The sequence below is a fragment of the Zea mays genome, chromosome 3 (genome assembly GCF_902167145.1).
Source record: "Zea mays cultivar B73 chromosome 3, Zm-B73-REFERENCE-NAM-5.0, whole genome shotgun sequence".
NCBI classification, from domain to species: domain Eukaryota; kingdom Viridiplantae; phylum Streptophyta; class Magnoliopsida; order Poales; family Poaceae; genus Zea; species Zea mays.
In genome coordinates this window covers 23,685,984-23,705,999 of record NC_050098.1, presented here as the reverse complement: position 1 = coordinate 23,705,999, position 20,016 = coordinate 23,685,984, and the positions used below count along the sequence as shown (strand labels likewise).

Sequence of the window (20,016 nt, the reverse complement as noted above, 5' to 3'; positions counted from 1 at the left end):
TGCCGAAACATTCGCGAACATGCGAGATGCACGACTCCGCCTGAACCCGGAAAAGTGCGTCTTCGGTGTTCGCCAGGGCAAGATATTAGGTTACCTGGTGTCACACCGCGGCATCGAGGCCAACCCAACCAAGATCCAGGCCATCGTCGACATGTCGCCTCCGCAGTCCGTCAGGGACGTCCAGCGTCTGACAGGCAGATTGGCCGCTCTCAACAGATTCATCTCCAGGTCCGCCGAGCGAAGTCTCCCCTTCCTCAAAACACTTCGCGGTGCGAAAGACTTCGCTTGGGGGCCGGAGCAGGCAGCGGCCTTCGCCTCATTAAAACAGTACTTATCGGAGCTGGCCATCCTCACAAGCCCCGACTCCTCGCTCCCCCTATTGCTCTATGTCGCGGCTTCGCCGCACGCGGTCAGCGCGGCACTAGTGCAGGAGCAGACTGTTGAAGGCACAGTCAGACAGTGCCCTATTTACTATGTCTCCGAAGTCCTGACACCGTCCAAATGCAACATGACAGAGCTGGAGAAGATCGCCTACGCAGTTGTAATGTCCTCGCGCAAACTGCGCCATTACTTTGAAGCATTCAAGGTCCGAGTCACCTCTGACAGGGGGCTCGGCGAACTATTCAGAAACCCGGAGGCATCGGTGAGGATTGCCAAGTGGGCAGCCGAACTCTCTGGCTACCACATCAGCTTCGAGCCCAGGACAGCCATCAAGTCGCAAGTCCTGGTAGACTTCGTCGTCGACTGGACTGGGCCAGTAGCACAGCCGGACCCGTCCACAGAAAAGGTCTGGACCATCCATTGCGACGGCGCATGGTGCCACGCGGGGGCAGGCGTCGCTGCAATCGTCACCTCACCAACCGGAGTCAAACACAGATATGCAGCACGCCTCAGCTTCGCTCTGGAGTCCGACAGATGCACAAACAACATCGCAGAGTATGAAGCGGTTATCCTCGGCCTCCGCAAGCTAAGGGCCCTCGGAGTCACCACATGTATCATCAAGACAGACTCCAAGATAGTTGCCGGCCAGATCGAGAAAGACTATGCAGCAAGGGACCCCGTGCTCATGCAATACCTCGCGGCTATCCGAAGTCTCGAGAGACAGTTCAAGGGATTCACCTTGCAGCATGTGGATAGGGCCAAGAACGAGGAGGCCGACGCATTGGCCAAGGCTGCCGCCAGGGGCGAGCCCTTGCCCTCCGACGTGTTCTTTCACACCATCGGCACGCCTGCCGTCCGGAGCCCCGAAGGGCTCCAAATAACTAATGATAGCGAGGGCCACCGTATAGTCAACCTAATCATGACCGAAGACTGGCGGGCACCAATAACCCTGTTCCTACAGGGGTACTATCATCCAACTGACGTCAGTGAGGCAAAGCGCCTCAGACATCGAAGCCGGGACTTCGCACTGATTGAGGGCCAATTATACAAGAAAGGGGTCAGTCAGCCAATGCTTAAATGCGTCACCGAAACCGAAGGCATGCAGATCCTACGCGAAGTCCACAGTGGCACGTGCGGCTCGCACGCAGGGCCAAGGGCCCTGGCTGCCAAGGTGATCCGACAAGGGTTTTACTGGCCCGCAATGATCTGCGCCGCAAATCGGGTCACAAGGTCCTGCGAAGCCTGCCAGAAGTTCTCTCCTCGGTCAGGCAACCCCTCGCAATATACAAAGCTGATTGCCCATACATGGCCTCTCCAGCGCTGGGGCCTGGACATCGTCGGGCCCCTGCCCACCGCTCAGGGGAACCTTAAGTTCACCTTCAGTAGCCGTCGAATACTTCACCAAATGGATTGAAGCGAGGGCTGTTTCCACAATCACATCAAAGACTGCCCAAAAATTCTTCTGGCAGAACATCGTTTGCCGCTTCGGAGTACCGTCCGAGCTAACAGTTGACAACGGCAAGCAGTTCGACAGCCAAGATTTCAAGGATTTTTGTTTCTCCATCGGCACCAAGCTTGCCTTCGCTTCAGTCTATCATCCGCAGTCCAACGGGGTTGTGGAGCGTGCCAATGGGAAAATATTCACAGCTGTCAAAAAGATGCTCCTCGATGAAAAAAAAGGCAGATGGACCGATTTATTACCGGAGGCAGTCTGGGCGCTAAACACAACTGAGTGCAGGGCGACCGGGTTCACTCCTTTCCGCCTTCTATACGGATCGGAGGCAATGACCCCGCAAGAAATAAAGCATGGGTCCCCGCGTACAGTTCCGTCAGTCGTCCCCGACGTGGACGAGCCAACTTCAAAAGATCTCATTGACGGAGACCGGGTCTTCGCCCTACAGGCCCTAAACAAATACCAAGCCCAGACCAAAGCATGGCGCGACCACGCAGTCATCCCGAGGGAGTTCAGCGAGGGGGACCTCGTACTCGTCCGAACAGCTCGGACGGAGTCCAAGGGCAAGTTGGAGCCCAAGTGGGAGGGCCCCTTCATAGTCAAGTCAAAAGCTTCCCCCAGCGCTTACAGGCTCACAACGCCAAATGGCGAGGACCTGGAGCACTCCTGGAACATCGACAACCTTCGCAAATTTTTTGTTTGACCCATTTAGGGCTGATTTCGCCCTTGTAATTTGCCGTAAACAATCTTGTACCGGCCCGCACTCTTTTCCTCCCGGGGGGTGAGGTTTTTAACGAGGCGGAGCCACGTAATATATGTGAGAAAAATCCCCCGCAAAAACATGTGTCGAAAAAAGACCGCGACAACGGTCTTCGGCATTCGACCAATTCGAAGTCACCGCGAGGCTAAGCGCTAGCCACCCTCGCGTGCGACAAATCCGCGCAGAAGTTGCCTAAGGGTGCAGCCGGACTAAGCACAACAAGTGCGAAAAAATCCGATGTCTATCGCGAAGACTATCCGCGCAGAAGTCGCCTAAGGGTGCAGCCGGACTAAGCACAACAAGTGCAAAAAAATCCGATGTCTATCGCGAAGACTATCCGCGCAGAAGTCGCCTAAGGGTGCAGCCGGACTAAGCACAACAAGTGCGAAAAAATCCGATGTCTATCGCGAAGACTATCCGCGCAGAAGTCGCCTAAGGGTGCAGCCGGACTAAGCACAACAAGTGCGAAAAAATCCGATGTCTATCGCGAAGACTGTCCGCGCAGAAGTCGCCTAAGGGTGCAGCCGGACTAAGCACAACAAGTGCGAAAAAATCCGATGTCTATCGCGAAGACTATCCGCGCAGAAGTCGCCCAAGGGTGCAGCCGGACTAAGCACAACAAGTGCGAAAAAATCCGATGTCTATCGCGGAGACTATCCGCGCAGAAGTCGCCTAAGGGTGCAGCCGGACTAGCACAACAAGTGCGGAAAAACCCGAAGTCTATCGCGGAGACTATCCGCGCAGAAGCCGCCTAAGGGCGCAGCCGAACTAGTACAACAAAAGCAGAAACGATAGCATCAAACCATCCGTGCTAAGAACGACTATAATCACAACAGCACAGCATAACCAACCATACCAGACAAAGGCACACAACGTCCTCGCAGGCACAGGCACGCGAGGGCACACAACTTCATCGTACAAACCCCTACACATATACAAGCGAGGGCACCACACTCTACATCGGCTCAACCTTAGGAATAAGTCCCATCTCTCTATAGTTAAATAACATTATCCTAAGCTCCTCACCCGCAAAAAGACTTCGCAGTTCCCTTTCCCCTGTACTCGCAGCGGCCGGCAAAGACAACAGTTCCTGACGACCAGCCCTACTCACACGAAGCCGAGCCCCCTCCTCCGCGCTAACCCTACGTTTTGCAACCGCCCTTCGTCGTCGGCGCCCGGTGCTAGGACCTAGCACGTCTGGCGCGTCCGCGGCGTGTGACGAAGCCTCCGCCGCAGCCACGTCCAAGGCCGCAAAATAATCCAAGTCCTCCTCCGACGACTCCTCAGTCCACTCAACCGAGCTCCCAGAGTCAGTAAAATCAAAAAACTCAAATACAGACCCACCATATTCATTCCCACCTTCCGCGGTCGAAGCCGCCAAAAACTCAGTAGTAGCGGTTGCGTGCGCAGGCCCAAAATCTTGAACCTGCGCAGCAACCAAAATTCAGCACAGCATCCAAAAATTCCCCAACCCTAAACACCTACTACGCCACCTGCGAAGGCCCTGACGCTGCGGGAGCCTCCGCCGTTGGCTCCGCCCTTGGCTCCGCCGCCACCGCCGCGGGATCTTCAACACTCGGCACAGCAGCTGCGGGGGCATCAGGGGCGCCTTCGGCCACCGTCGGGGGCAGGTCTTCGCCGGCCACAGCGGCTGTGGGGACAGCCGTCGCGATCGCTGCGGTCTTCGGGGTTGGCTCCGGGGCGACCCCAGTCACAGCCTCCGCGAGGGTCGGCTCCGGGTCTGGCAGCGCGCTGTTCAGGGCCCCGAAGTCGTCCACCCGCTCGCCGCGCTCCGCCTAAGACAAGACACACAGATTCAGCAATCACACGCACAGCCTGCATACAGCAACCGCCAAACAAACAACAACGTTACCTGAGCCCTCGCAGTCTCGGCCCGCTCCCTGACCACCTCACGACCGTACAGACCCCACATCCGGTCATAGAGGGCCCCGGCGGATTCCTTCACAACAGGGTCTTCGACCTTATAGATATCTCGATCAAATTCTTCATCCGCCTGGTCGAAGGCCTCGAAGTGCCGGCACCCTTCGCGGGAGAGAGCGTTCATCGCCCCCTCGCAGGTGACCAGGGAGGCGTACGACATCAACCCCCCCGCGACGGCTGGAAGTTCCAGCAGCTCCTCCTGCACCCACTGCAGACAGCGAAGCCCGGGCTCTCGGTCCAGCACCTCGAAGTCACCGGTCCACGCACCCAGCTCACGATATGTATCCATAAGCTGCGTGCGCGTCCGTTCGGCCTCCGCATGCATCGCGGCCTCGGCCTCCTTCGCGCGGCTCTCCAGGGCGGTGAGCCGCTCTTGCAGATGTTCGACGAGCTCCTTGGCAAGATTGCCCTCCGCCCGCGCCAGCTTGGCCTCCGCCTGCGCAGCCTGCCCCTTGGCGATGGCCTCGTTGGCTTCCCTCCTCTCCGCCGCCAGCTGGCGCCGGAGGTCGGCCTTCTCCCTCTCCAGGGCGGCCACCCTGTCCGTCAGCTTACGGCACTTGCTGTCAGAGGCCGACTTCTCATGGACAGCGTCTGCATGTTGTGTCCGAAGTCTCTCGACTTCGGCAGACACAGCTGCCGTGAGGGCCCCCGATGCAGTACGGCTGGCAAAGTCAGCCACCTGCAAAGCACACGTAAGGCCATTGACGTAAAAAAAAGAAAGGGGGGAGAGACTGTAGCTCAGCGGACCTGACTCAGCGCCTCCGTCGCCTGACTCAGCGCCTCCGTCACTCCCTTCAGCCGGCGGGTCGCCACGCCCGCCTCGTCCCTGACCAACGCGAGGGCCGACACCTCGCCTTCGGCACCATGACGGTCGTCGCGATCGCCGCGCCAGGCGCAGCTATAGCAAGCTGGCCCTCGCCCGGCCCTGCAACGCGTCAACAAATTAAAAAAAAACAATAATCGGCCAGCGACTTACCACCAAGATAGTCGTCCACAGTAATATCGGTGCCGAAGTCGGCAACACGTTTGCCCGACAACGGCAACGCTTGGGCCAACTTCGAAGCCTCCGCCACTCCGCTGGCCGGCGGCACCACCCTCGTTGACTTGGAGCCTCCGGCGCCCGCCGTCGCCTCCGGCGCCTTGCTAGGTGCAGCGGCGGCTTGCCTCCGCCGGAGGCCGCAGCCTTCGGAGCCCCCCGCTGCCTCTTCGGCCTAGCTTCATGCAGCCGGACAGTCGCCTGGCGTTTTTGCGCCGCACCTTGGCGATCCTTGTCCATCACTGCCCACACAACAGCACCGATATTTCGCCCGTAAGGAAAACTCTCCACCGATGAACCATACGAGATGTAAAACAGTCCTCCTCAGCCGCGCAGGGGATAGGAACATTCCTAGGCCAGCAGCCCCCAGTAACCCTCAGCATCCGAGCTGAAGACTCCCGGAGCTCGGGCGAAGACATCCTTTCCCCCGGGGCCGCACACGTCCTCATCAACTCTCTAGCAAAACTGTCAGACACCCCAAGTCCTCCCATCGCAGTACCTAATTTTCTCTTTTTCGAGGAGGGGGCCGCCGCTGGCGCAGGGTCGTCTCCAGTCTCCACCGCTGGTTTCTTCCCACGGCGGTCCGCTTCGTCTTGACCGGGACACCCTTCGCTTCATTCAGCACCAGACGAAGGCCTGCGGTGACGTCTCCCCGCAGCACGGCCTCGTCCTGCTCTGAGGCCCACGTGTGATCTGGCCCATTGTAACGGGCCCCGCGTGGCCGCCTCTGTGTAACGGGCCTAGTTTGTAAAGGCATTCTTGTAATTACAGCTTGTAACCCTGCTTTATGGGAATATTCTGGGGACAAACTAGGTGCCTGAGGGCACATGCGTCCTTAACACAAGGCGCTGGTCACTCAGATACCTATAAATACCCCCGCACAGTGCCCGTGAGTGGCTAGATTAACAGAGCTATTGCCCCCGAGCACGTAACCCTGTTGTCACCACCGTTCACCCTTGTTGGCCTCCTTGCCGCTGAGAGCAAGTTCCAACAGGGACCATTTCCACATCATGTGTGGCCAACTTCTCCAGCATCTTTTCATCACGTACTCCCTGTCGGAAAGCCGTGATGATGCCAGCATCAGAAATACGAGGTATAGTACCTCGTACCTTGGTGAAGCGGGAGATGAACTTCCGGAGGGTCTCCCTGGGCTCCTGCCTCACCGCATGGAGGAGGGCCTCCATGCCGTGCTGCTGGTAGGCACTGGCGAAGTTCGCAACGAACCGCGCGCAGAGCTCCTCCCAGGAGTAGACTGACCCCGGGGTGTGGTTCATGAGCCAGGTCCGGGCTGGTCCAGACAAGGCTACATGAAAATATGTTGCCATCACAGCGGTGTTCCCACCTGCTGTCGTGATGGCGGTGACGTACACCTACAAGAACTCCGAAGGGTTCGATGTTCCGTCGTACTTTTTCAGCAGGTGCGGCCGGAACTTAGGTGGCCATGACGTCGTGCGGAGATGATCCGCAAGGGCGGTGCAACCCACACCGGCCAAGGGGACACCCGTTTGGGACCGGGTGCCATTGGCGTCTGCGGTGCAGCCACCGCGAAGTCTTGATCGAGGTTGTGACCATCTATGTTTTGGCGGCGCTCACGCGCCCTTTCCAAGGATACTCGGGCATCCTCTCCCGCACGCCTGCGGTTGAGTTCTGCTCGGAGGTCGTTGGTCTGCACACCCCTCACTGAGGGCGAGCGCACAGATGCTGACGCCTCGTGTTGGCGCCGGGATGACCGCGTCCTCGACCTGGTCGAGGTAGAATGTGCCATACCGAGTAGTCGGTCGACGTCGTCCCGCCATTGCTTCATGGCCCCCGGTGAGGCCATGGAGCTTGGAGGGTGCCACAACAACTCCCTGGCTGCCGATAACGCCCCCGGAGAAGCTCTTGATGGAGTCCGAGACATTTGCACAGTCGGATGCTGCCGTGCGGCGTGCACTGCAGCAGTGCCTGGCACGGGGCGGTTAGGAACTTGCGGCGTGGAGGAAGCATCATCTTCCTCCACCGCGAAATCCACCGAAGTCTCGGCACGGTGCTCGACGATTTGCACCATCATGCTTGAGGAAGGAGACAAACAAAAACCTAATGCCTAGCCCCCTACCTGGCGCGCCAAATGTCGGAGAGGAAATCTCTGGCCGGGTGGCGGAGTGCACCCGCCCTAAATCCTAAGATGAGGAGGGGCTTAGGTGTTTCGCTTGTTAGTTGGAAATGCGGGAAGAACACAAGAACACAACAGAATTTAGAGTGGTTCGGGCCGCCGGAGCGTAACACCCTACTCCACTGTGTGATGTATTGCTCGAGAGCTTGTATGAACTTGTGAGTGTCTGAGTGAGCTTGAAAGATTGAGCCTAAGATTGGATCTGTCTTGTAACTTCGCATGCCTCCCCTTTTATAATTGAAGGGGGGCATGCACAAAGGTACTTAGCCTCGACATGTGGGCCCAGGGACATAAAGAATATAACACTTAGGGCTACAAACGCTTGCTGCTGGAGCAATCTTATTGTGCCCTGACATCTGAGATCTGCGCGTCTTCGGCGTGCAGGGGAGGCTTCTCGTAGAAGGGATGATGAGCATAGTGCGCCGCTCGGCACGGGCGCACTGTTTGTCAACAGACTGGACAGGCGCGCCGTCTACTAGGTGACCCTGACGCCGCCTGTCAGTGGATTGGACAGGACACATTAAATGCTGAGAGGATATGTCGCCCGTCAGCGTGGTGGCAGGCGGCGCGTCCTCTCCGCAATAAATGCAGAGGCTGCGAGGCGTCATGGGCCTTACGTCAGGCACAGCCCGTTGGCTTATATCACGGGCCACAAGCCACGTTGCAGCAGCAGGTCTCTGCCTGAGCGGGGAGTGTAGGGCAGAGCCTAGACGTGTGTCAGCACCGGACCCTTACTCAAGCCGGGGTCCTTCCCGTCCCGGGATTTTGCTAAGGCCCGGACCTTACTCGGAGGGACCCGACATGCCTTCCTGGGAGCTCCGGACTTATACATACAGGGGTCCGGTGTCTCTCTGTGGAGGTCTGGACCCAGTGTAGTGCATCCTGGGATGTACTATCTCTCCTTGCCACCCGGTGGCCTTAGACCTACCTATGCGGTGGGGTCGGGTGCCGTCCTCCGTGTGGCCTGGAGGTGTCGTACGGGTGCAGCATCTTCATGCTATAGAAGAGGGTACCCCTGATTCAGGGTACCGACAGTCACCATTTTGAACTTTAGAATAATCATAAAACCACTCTCGATGTGAACAAATGTGAAAAGAGCAAGCAGAATCAAGTACCCAAGCCATACGCTTTTCATCATTAGAAGTGATCATAAGAGCTTCTCCACCATCACTATTTTTAATAATACTAGCCTCACAAGATGATTTACCAGATTCTTTTTTCTTTTCCTTTTCTTCATTATTTTTCAACTTAGGACACTCAGAGATCACATGATTATCAGCTTTACAATAATGACAAAAAGTGTTGGATTTATGATCCCTTGACTTAGACCTTGATTTAGGTTTATTAGAACTGATCGCTTGTTAATTGAGTTCTACCTCGAACGATAAAATCTTCACCCTTATACTCAAAACGAGAATCAACACCAATTTTTTCCTTCGACGATAAATTTGACTTAACATTCTCAAATGTTAGTGAAGTACCAGCGCGCAAATAAGAGACTGAAAAAACAGCCTCGGATGAGCGCACCAGACAGATCTGGAGAACGACGAAGAACCGACGGCGGTAGCACCCACGCGAAACCGAGAACTAGCGGCGGCGGCTCTCGAAAGCAGCGACCACAGATATGATGTGTCCAACCCTAGCTATGATACCAATTGCTAGGATCATAGATGGGAAAAAGCGACACAAAGTTTAACATGGAAAAAACTCTCACTGTTGCCGTAAGAGTGGTACACGATCTACTGATCGTTTCTGTATGTAGCAAGTCCCAAACAAGATAGCATAATATATCTAGCACTATTCTAGGTAGTAGGTATCTTCTACTTGCCGCCCTTAATTGCTTGCAGGCATATGCTAATAAGAAATATTGACTCTGCTGAGTCAGATGGATTTGGTATTGAAATGACTCGGAAACAATTCTCATCCACACACACACTGTTGAACTGAACATTGAAGCCTGCTAATTTGTCAAAAACGTGTTAATTTTCTTTTCTACTTCTGATTCCAGCGCCATGCATGTGTAGTGTAGGTAGTGTCTGGTTGCTTGTCGACATCCTGCAATACATATGTCCATGCTGCGCTAGCGCTACTACAGCAGAGAAGATAGAGTATGCATGTATAAGTGCTATATATATATATATATATATATATATATATATATATATATATATATATATATATATATATATATATATATATATATATATATATATATTCTTATAAGCTAACCAATCACTCCAGTAAACATGTAAACTAGCAGGGATGCATGCATGCAGTACGCGTGAGCATAAATCTTCCCAGCTAGCTATGTACATGGAGAACAATAGTAGATGAGCAGTGCCCTGCAAAATTTGGACTTGCGTGTTTGTCCCCCTGGCGGTCATGGTGAATTGGTGATTGGTGAACAAGATGCAGCATGCAGGGAGGCATGGCCGGGCCTGCATCACGCGTGTGTGTAGATACTATCTAGCTGTACATCTCCGTCCATTCTGCATGCATGCAGACAGGAAGACTTGATGTCTGAGCGGAATATCTCTGCGTTTGGCAGGTCTCAATCGGACAGCTGCCCCCCTCCTTCCCGCGCGCGACCTGTCTGTTGCTGTACCTGATGTCCGCTCCATTTCATTCTGAAATTTGCACAGGTCCGGCCGATAAAATTAATGGCTAGTATCGCCTGTATTAAAGTGGATTGGAGCATAATTTAAACTAATTTACATTCAATCTATCTTAACATATCATGTGGTTAATACTAAAGTATCTAAACAAAGCTTAACGTGTAGGGTTAATTCTGTTACATTGATCTCGATCCATCCCCAGGCACCATTTCCTTTCCTAGCTTAGGATTAATTTGGTGACCCGGGATCCCGGGAGGATCGGAGGGGATTGAGAGGGAAATTAATCCATTTCCCCCTCAATCCCCTCCGATCTTCCAGTGATCCCCTTGTCTTGGTATATTAAATATAAGATTAATACTTCAAGTTGCTGAGTTGAGAAAGAGATGCTTGAATCAAAAGAATTCCTTTTTTGAAGTTCAATTTTTATAAGAGGACAATATGAATATTACACCATGTTCCATTAAAACACTCAAGGGGTTATATGATATATCGGGTGTAGAAGTAGGGCAACACTTCTATTGGCAAATAGGAGGTTTCCAAATTCATGCCCAAGTACTCATCACTTCTTAGGTCGTAATTACTATTTTGCTAGGTTCAGTTATCATAGCTGTTCGGAATCCACAAACCATCCCGACCGATGGTCAGAATTTCTTCGAATATGTCCTTGAGTTTATTCGAGACTTGAGCAAAACTCAGATTGGAGAAGAATATGGTCCCTGGGTTCCCTTTATTGGAACTATGTTCCTTTTTATTTTTGTTTCGAATTGGTCAGGTACTCTTTTACCTTGGAAAATTATAGAGTTACCCCATGGGAAATTAGCAGCGCCCACGAATGATATAAATACTACTGTTGCTTTAGCTTTACTAACATCAGCAGCATATTTTTATGCGGGTCTTAGCAAAAAAGGATTGAGTTATTTCGAAAAATATATTAAACCAACCCCAATCCTTTTACCTATTAACATCCTAGAAGATTTCACAAAACCATTATCACTTAGTTTTCGACTTTTCGGAAATATATTGGCGGATGAATTAGTCGTTGTTGTTCTTGTTTCTTTAGTCCCTTAGTAGTCCCTATACCGGTCATGTTTCTTGGATTATTTACAAGCGGCATTCAAGCTCTTATTTTTGCAACGTTAGCCGTAGCCTATATAGGGGAATCCATGGAAGGTCATCATTGAATTAACTAGTTTTTGAAATAGTATTTCTTTTTTTTAGCTTAGCCCAATTCATGCATGATTCCGGATAATCCTCTTAGTTGGAAAACTAAATAGTTCGAAAGGCGTATGAATATACAACCTAGAGTTGTAGGAGAGAGAATAGACTATATTATGGAAGAGGTAAAGTATATATGCATTCAGGGGGCCAAGTCAGGTTAGATCTATATCTTTAATGCCTATAAGACAGTCATCTTTTGTGTGGCTTTCTAAAGAATGATTTTAGAATCGGATTCAATAGAAAATGAGAAAATAGGCAAACAAAATAGAAGAAACAAATGTATATGGGATTTTTTTATTCCTAAGTTAGATTCATTATCTAATCGGATATACAGAATTCCCTTCTATATGGAACTGGATTCCATATCTAGTTCTATGCAGCATATTGTTATCAATTGTATATCTTGATTTGATTCCTATTGGATTTGGATTAATTCGATTTCAATAGGGGTTCTTCCTGTATTTCGTCTTTTATTATGTTAGATGAAGGGGAAAATGGGAACTCAAAGATATCAAAGAGTAAAAAAAGGATGGAATAAAAGAGTGATTGGTTGAAAAGAAAGAGAAATAGAATAATGAGAATCATATGGATTTACACAAACCTCTAATGATTAGAAACTAAAAACGAGATCTCGAAGTAATTCGAACGATTTCGATTATCATTTATTTGTACTTATTAGTTACTTCTACCCGATAGAGCTTAGAAGTTGGAAGTAATAATTTCTTGGTTGATTGTATCCTTAACCATTTCTTTTTTTGACACGAGGAACTCATATCATGAATCCACTAATTGTTGCTGCTTCCGTTATTGCTGCTGGATTGGCCATAGGGCTTGCTTCAATTGGGCCCGGAGTTGGTCAAGGTACTGCTGCAGGACAAGCTGTAGAAGGTATTGCGAGACAGCCAGAAGCAGAAGGTAAAATAAGAGGTACTTTATTGCTTACTCTAGCTTTTATGGAAGCTTTAACAATTTATGGACTGGTTGTGGCACTAGCGCTTTTATTTGCGAACCCTTTTGTTTAATCCTAAAAAAGAAAATGAGTCCTTTAGATTAGATACTTTTTTCTTTTTTTAGTACATTGGTATTTGCTTATGTAATTCTAAGTATATCAATACTTTACTTTACTCCTATTTATTATATTATTTCTTTTTTATATTATTCCGGAAATTTTGTATTTATCGCAACAGACAATACCCTAGGAACCCCAAGAAGGGCTGATTTGAGCATGATCAATTTAGAGGTTATGCTCCTCCTCTTCCTTCTCGTCCTTAGTTTAGGACAGTGGAAAGTATTTTTCCTTTTATTTTAGGAATTTTGGGAACATTTCGACAAAGGAGATCTTTCACAGGTCAAACAGGACCTAAGACTTAATCTAAAAGAAATTATTAGATTGAATCTATTTGCATTAAAAAAACCGATCAAAAAAGGACGAGCCACTACCGGAATCAGTCGCTTCGCCGAGTGCCTGAAGCACTCGGCGAAGCCTTAAAAACACTCGGCAAAGGCTTTGCCGAGTGTGACACTCGGCAAGGAAGGCTCGGCAAACAGTGCATCGGCAAAGACTTCTTTGCCGAGTACTTTTTCTCGGGCACTCGGCAAAGATGTTTGCCGAGTGCCAGGGAGCACTCGGCAAAGAAAAGCGGCCGTTACGGCGCCGGGTGACGGAGACGGCGGCTTTGCCGAGTGTCAACGGTGACACTCGGCAACGAAGATATCTTTGCCGAGTGTCTTCCTGGCAGCACTCGGCAAAGCCGCCTTCTTTGCCGAGTGCCAGTTGGGATACTCGGCAAAGAGCCCGCCAGGGAGGGTCCCCATGTCAGGCTCTTTGCCGAGTGTTGTGTGCGTCAGTCGACAAAGCCCTCTTTCATTTTTATGTGTAGAAACCTAAGAGATCCACATTGAAACTCTTTGATTTCATGTGTAGTCCTCTAGGTTTCTACACATAGTGTCTCACAACTTTCTCCAAACATTCTAAAATTTTTATCACAGCCTGTACATATGATATCATGACACGTGGACAAGTTTCATGATTTTCTGACTTTGTTTGTGTTTTATACAATTTTTAAACATGTGGATGCCAAGTTCACGGCCATGTTTAGTGAGCATGTTGCTCGAAGTTTCCGGTACGCTTCTGCAATCGGTCGTAACTTATGCTAAGTAACATGAATATCATTTTTTCATGTACGGTTTTCCAAGTTTCGAGTGACCTGCAGTTCAAATTTGAATTTTCCGAAGAAATTCAAATAAACGAACTAAATCTACTAACTATGGAAACTATGTTATAATTGTCCACAAATGATACATGTAGGTCTACATAGTGTAGGAACATACCACAAAAAGTTTGGGAGACAAAATTAAAAAAATGAAAATATACTTTGCCGAGTGTCTAGAGATGACACTCGGCAAAGAATGCTTTGCCGAGTGTCTACTATGTGGCACTTGGTAAAGAAGACTCTTTGCCGAGTGCCAGCCGTTGGCTCTCGGCAAAGACTGACGGCCGTCAGCTCTAGGACGGCCGCTGACGGCCCTTTGCCGAGAGCCCCCTTTGCCGAGTGTTTGACACTCGGCAAACTTGTCTTTGCCGAGTGCCGCCCTGTGCCGAGTGTTCAGCACTCGGTAAAAGGGGCTCTTTGCCGAGAGCCTAACTTTACCGAGTGCGGCACTCGGCAAAGCCTTCTTTGCCGAGTGCCTGACAAAAGGCACTCGGCAAAGAATACAACACTCGGCAAAGCCTCGGATTCCGGTAGTGAGCGAAGTAAGTAATCGAAAAACTTTCTTCTTTGTTCGTCCTATCTATAAGAGGAGAGCATATGAAAAATGTAACTCATTCTTTTGTTTTTTTAGCTCACTGGCCATTCGCTGGGAGTTTCGGGCTTAATACTGATATTTTAGCAACAAATCTAATAAATCTAATTGTAGTGGTTGGTGTATTTGATTTTTTTGGTTAGCGAGTCGCCGATTATTGACTGCCTCCGAACGCAACAGCGACCACGGATCGGAGCCCACTCACCCGCTGGCTCTGGCTCTGCTGCAATAAAAAAATATCAAAATTTGGTTCTAATTATTATAATCAGAGATGTATTATTCTAACAGGGCTTTTATGTAATACCTAAAATTAATAACATGTACTTTTTTATTTTCTAGCACACAACACAAAGATATATACGTACGTACCCTATAATAATCTATATTTGATTGTGATACAGTTACTACTACTTGCTCTATAATTTTCCATTCATATTCGTAGTTCCCACCCTCTAAATAGCATTTGTGTCTTCAACATGCATTTAGTTGAGAAATATTATACCTTAAGTCAAGGTGGTTCTCATTACAACCTATATGTTAATTTGATGATGTCATGAATAATCCAACATAGGGCAACATCTTTAGAGCCAGTTTGGAAACTCAAATCCTCTCATTTCCATTTCAATCCCCTCTAATCACCAAAATGATTTAAGTTTACAAACTAGCTAGTCCTTACCTAGCTATAAACAAATTGCTTGAAGTACCTATAGAGGTACGTTACTATTCACCCACAAATTTTAGATTAAAAAAAATAAAGAGGGTAATTTAAAGGCTCGGAGTCCACCTCAACTTATCATACTCTCCAATCAGGTTCTCTCTTTTTCATCGGCTGATCACACATTCACACTTTTATTTCCCTTCATCCTCTTTCAGAAGCCATGTCCCACAACCTTTAAGAGGAAGTCTACTAGCACAGTGAGCTTGAAAGCACCATGAGTCTTGTCAAGCTATTCTTCAAGTTGGAATCAACTATATGCCGGAATTTTTTTTCCCTTCTGTCTTTCCCCATCCATAAAAGTATGATATTGAAATATAAGGAAATTAATTCGTAGACATCAATGCTAAAATTATTCGCTCTCTCCCATCATTTTGATGGGATATAGTGCATGCTCCCTCCATCGTCCTAAAAAGAATGTAATTCTAGTACATCTCATGATTTAGTTTTTAAGTTCGGCTAATTATACATAAAAATATCAATATTTACGATGTCAAATAAATATCTTTAGATTAAAAGGATGTTTAGTACTGGTCCACAAACTCTTTTCTATAAACTTCACCGTAGAGTAGCTCTATATGAAAAGAACGGGAGTTTATGAAGCCTCTGGATATGTTTGGATAGTCTAGTATTCACTTCAATACATCTAAATTCCCCTCAACGCCCATGTGTATTGGGGTGAATAGAGTACCCAAAACAAGCCCTTATGTATTCTCACAATTCCACCTTTTTTGTGGAGTAGATTTACATGGAGTTAAACCTGTTTGACTAAAAAAAATAGAGCAAGAGCTGAAAAACATCAAATAGTGTGGCCCCAAACAACGTCTAGTTATGAAATATATTTTCATAAAAAATAATTTAGAGCCATAAATATAAATACTATTAACTAAAAACTTGATCAACTAGCATGAATCACTGTATTTTCTTTATATAATGTATCGAGTGGGGGCCGGCCGGTCTTATATAATACGAGTTAAATCTTTGAATAAATCTAAATCTAAACACATATGGGAGCCACCACGTCGAGTCAAGTACTTGAACACACGTTTTCCAAGGTCGATTAAAGGACTATTTATATATATCATTTTTGGTGATTGAAATCTATAAATGGGATGTGAATTTCACTAGCACTGTACATGGTGGTGACATGTTTGAGAGCAAGGGATTGCGAAGGCTAAAATCTCTTGCTATTCGGTTTTGAATAGTAAGACCTTATTCGGATGCATATGAATCGGAGTGGATCGTGTGTAAAGCTAAGTAGATCGACTTAGGTAGAGGTTTAAAAGTTACCCTAGCTGAGGGAAACAAGAAGGGGCGGGTACATACATACGTGTGAGGCGCGCGGTCAAAACCCAAGAGCTCTCCGGCCGTGGCCTGTGGGCTGTGGCCATGCATGCTGTATTATTAGTTATTACACTCCAAATCCACGGGCAACAAACGCAATCTAATTAAATTAAAGGCGAGAGTGAGCTTATTGATCCACCATTCGAATATATCCCTTGCATTGGTCGAAAAGCAGTTGCCACCAGAGCAGCTGTAAAACTTGGCAAACCACACGTACGGCGCGCGACGGAGAGAATCGATCTCGAAGCGACATGTCATTGCCGACTTTCCCGTGCGAGAGCAGGCGCGTACGTACGATATATATGATGGTGACCATCCCGATCGCTCACACGTACTGTACGTGTACGTATCGATGCATCTGAACCCGACGACGTTACGTTATTACACCACCCACCCACCACGTACGCAACGCAACCCCACCAACACACGTACATCCATCAACCTCTCTTGGCCGATCGGGATCGATCGAGCACTTGGGGACAACGACCTCGACCTCGACCTCGACCTCTCCTGATCGCCATCGATCGATCGGACCCAACACGCGCGACGACCTTTCAACAATAATAACGGACGGCCGGAGCGCATGCATGGATGCATGGATGGATTAATACCCAAATGAACATGCATGTAGTACGATTGTACGTACGCGAATTATACGACATCAAACCACACATCTCTACTACACGATCGAACGAATGATCGGTCGAATTAACAGCAGAATATGCCCGGCCCCGCCCCCGGCCCCTAATGTTTTTTTATCGCCACTCACGCATCTTGCTACCTGCTATCTAGCTCCGATCCACTAATTAACTAGTGTGACATCTCGATCGATCGATCGTCGCTTTGGGAGGGAGAGGGAGAGGGAGAGAGAGAGAGAGACGTGCCGAGAAGCAAGCTCTCTTTGATTGCTTCTAGATTCCTCCTCCCCATTGATGCTGACGAGGATCGCCGAGCTCGTCCGTCCGCCACGTGCACGGCGACGGCCGGTAGTCGGCGTCGGCACCTCCCGTGGCGCCGCAGCCGCTGCTTTGGACGCCGCCGCCGCCGCCCGTCACAGCCATCATCATGGTGCCGCCGCCGGCGCACGCGGAGTTGAGGTAGTCCAGCAGCGTCGCGTCCGAGTGGGCGACGTCGCTGTCGTCGGCCGGACCCAGGTCCAGCGCGTCCAGGCCGAGGCCTTCCTCCAGCGCTGCCGAGTCGTCGAACACGCCGGCGCCGTCGTCGAGGTTGGCGCCGTAACTGTAATAAGGGCCGTACCCGTACTGGTCGACCCAGCTCAGTTCGGAGAAGCAGGGCACCGGCGCGAGCGCGGCCGACGAGGAAACCGTCGACGACGCGCTCGGGCTCGGGTCGACGGGGTGGTGGTGGTACCGCTGCGGCAGGTAGTCGCTGTCGCTGGTGTCCCGCTGGACTGGCGACGAGGAGGAAGAGGCCAATAAGCCGGCGACGCGCGAGGGGTGCAGTTGCGGCGGCGGCGGTAGCGGCGGCAGCAGCACTTCGCCGGACGTGGATGCCGCGGCGGCGGCCATCGTCTTCTCGAGCAGGCGCGGCATCCAGTAGCAGCGGACGGCGTCGCGGAACACGGCGCTGTTGGCGTCCACGCGCAGCTGCCGCGCCTGCTTCTGCACCCGCGTCCGCCAGTAGTTCTTGATCTCGTTGTCGGTCCGCCCCGGCAGGTGCTGCGCTATCCTGGACCACCGGTTCCCCCACTTGGAGTGGAGCTCCAGGATGAGGAGCTGCTCCTCCGGCGCCAGGTTGCCGCGCTTGATGTCCGGCTTGAGGTAGTTGAGCCACCTCAGCCGGCAGCTCTTGCCGGTCCTCTTCAGCCCTAATTCAAGCATGCACACGCAGACGCAGCACATCAAGATGAGGCCGATAGGTTAATTCGGCCACAGAGAAATGGATCATACGTACCGGAGCAGCGGGCCAGGAGATTCCAGCGGCCCTCGCCGTGGCAAGCAATGTAGTTCATGAGGAGGTTGTCTTCCTCGAGCGTCCAGGGGCCTCTCCTCAGCTCCACCATCGTCATCTCCTGGTCCTCCTCATGACGACGATGCTTGCTTCTCGTCGTCATGGCCCCTTCCATCTCAGACAGTATCGTGGCCTGTCTCCTTGCATGCACTGCACCTGCAGCTTCTAAGGGAAGGGGGTGAGGGAATGAATGATGAACCCCTTGGAGGGTGCAACCTACTACTTATAGACGCGTATATATATAGCCATGCACTAGCACTAGATATCACAGCTACACCTTTAAAGTTGTGGGTCATCAGTGGGTGTGTGTAGCAACTAGCAAGCAGTGTAGGGATTGGAAAAGAAGAACACGATGAGTTGATGAGAGGAGGGACCTATAGCTGCTGCATATGTAGAGACAGAGAGAACGTATTGGTGGTGTTTCCGTTTTATAATGACTCGTGCCAATCATATGCAGGGATGCCAGATTGGAGGGAAGCTCACGCTGATCCCTAGCCTTCTACCGGGTCTAGCTTTTTTTTTTTTTACATCAGCTAGCTACGGGTTACGTACTGTTCGCGCACTATGCTGCACTGTTTACATGAGCTTTTCTTTCTTTATTTTCTCTCCTCTTCTCACAAAGTTGGTGAAGTTAGTTTTTTTTTTCCACTGCTAGCTCCGTTTATATTGTCACTATGCAGAAGCCAAAGCTAGTGCGTGAGAGCTTCTCTCTCCTCTCGCTTCTTTTCATAGAGTTGATTTCCCCCACTGCCCCGGTTACATACATATATTATCACTACAGTACAGAAGCCAAAGCTAGTTAGAGCTCTATCTGATGGTTCCTAAGATCTGAGGACATCCATGCCCATGCATGCATGCAGGAAGGAGTGGTTTGGTAGCTACCTTATTAGCTTTTTTTTTTTTTGGCTCGGAGGAGGCAATTACACGCCCAAAAGGGACAAGGCAAACCTTCCATGTCGCTCTGTTAAAATAACACTGCCCACCCTTTAGATTCTTCGCTACATGAAGCGTGTTTGACTGAACAATTCCATCACCTTTGAACTGTTGGGATTAGACGAGAGGAGGGGGGTGACATGCATGGAGACATATGCATGGGCGAATTGTTTGGATGTACACATCTCTGCTGGAAGCTAATTAAGCTGGTGGTGAACCACCTCTCCTTCCTTCAGTCCACGCACTCAATCACTGAAATAAACAAATCACGAAAACTGCAGACATGCCAAACAATATGCCTGGACTCAAAGTATATATTTTTAATATAAATATTATTCTCTGGGATAAGATCCAGTCCAAAACGGAAACGTGCATGGATGTTATAGAGTCACATTTTATTTACTCTTATTCATTCTTAAATCATTGGTGTGCTTTTACAGAAAAGCGTATAGCAGTATCAAATGTAGATATTTAAGCCTCTAGCTGAGTTGGTTAGGTGGTCCGAGTAGTACTTCAATTCTTAAGTGTTTGACTCCTCGTGAGAACGAATTTCAGGCGTCTGTCCCACGCCAAAACACAGGTCTAAAGCTCAGTCTCGACCGCCGGTCATTTATCATATGGACTACGACGCTGTTATGTATAGGTTCAGGGGTTTTCTCGACCTACGTGAAAATGTCTTCTTAATATAATAA

General features: G+C 49.8%; 1 protein-coding gene and 1 pseudogene across 1 annotated transcript; one reads left to right on the top strand and one right to left on the bottom strand.

The window, feature by feature from the left end:
- Nucleotides 1-10,748: 10,748 nt before the first annotated feature.
- LOC118476641 (ATP synthase subunit a, chloroplastic-like) lies at nt 10,749-11,826 on the top strand (annotated as a pseudogene).
- Nucleotides 11,827-17,029: 5,203 nt separating this feature from the next.
- Nucleotides 17,030-18,761, bottom strand: LOC100193925 (uncharacterized). The gene is made up of 2 exons (NM_001347646.1): nt 18,335-18,761; nt 17,030-18,248 (listed from the first exon to the last, which is right to left on the bottom strand). Exons 1-2 carry the CDS (start codon nt 18,504-18,506, stop codon nt 17,332-17,334), a joined length of 1,089 nt encoding a protein of 362 aa, NP_001334575.1. The 5' UTR covers nt 18,507-18,761; the 3' UTR covers nt 17,030-17,331.
- Between the last annotated feature and the right edge of the window lie 1,255 nt (nt 18,762-20,016).

Coding starts and splice junctions, on each gene's coding strand:
- LOC100193925 (NM_001347646.1), bottom strand. CDS start 18,506: ATGGAAGGGGCCATGACGACGAGAAGCAAGCATCGTCGTCATGAGGAG. Junction 18,249..18,334: donor TCTCCTGGCCCGCTGCTCCG/GTACGTATGATC, acceptor TGCTTGAATTAG/GGCTGAAGAGGACCGGCAAG.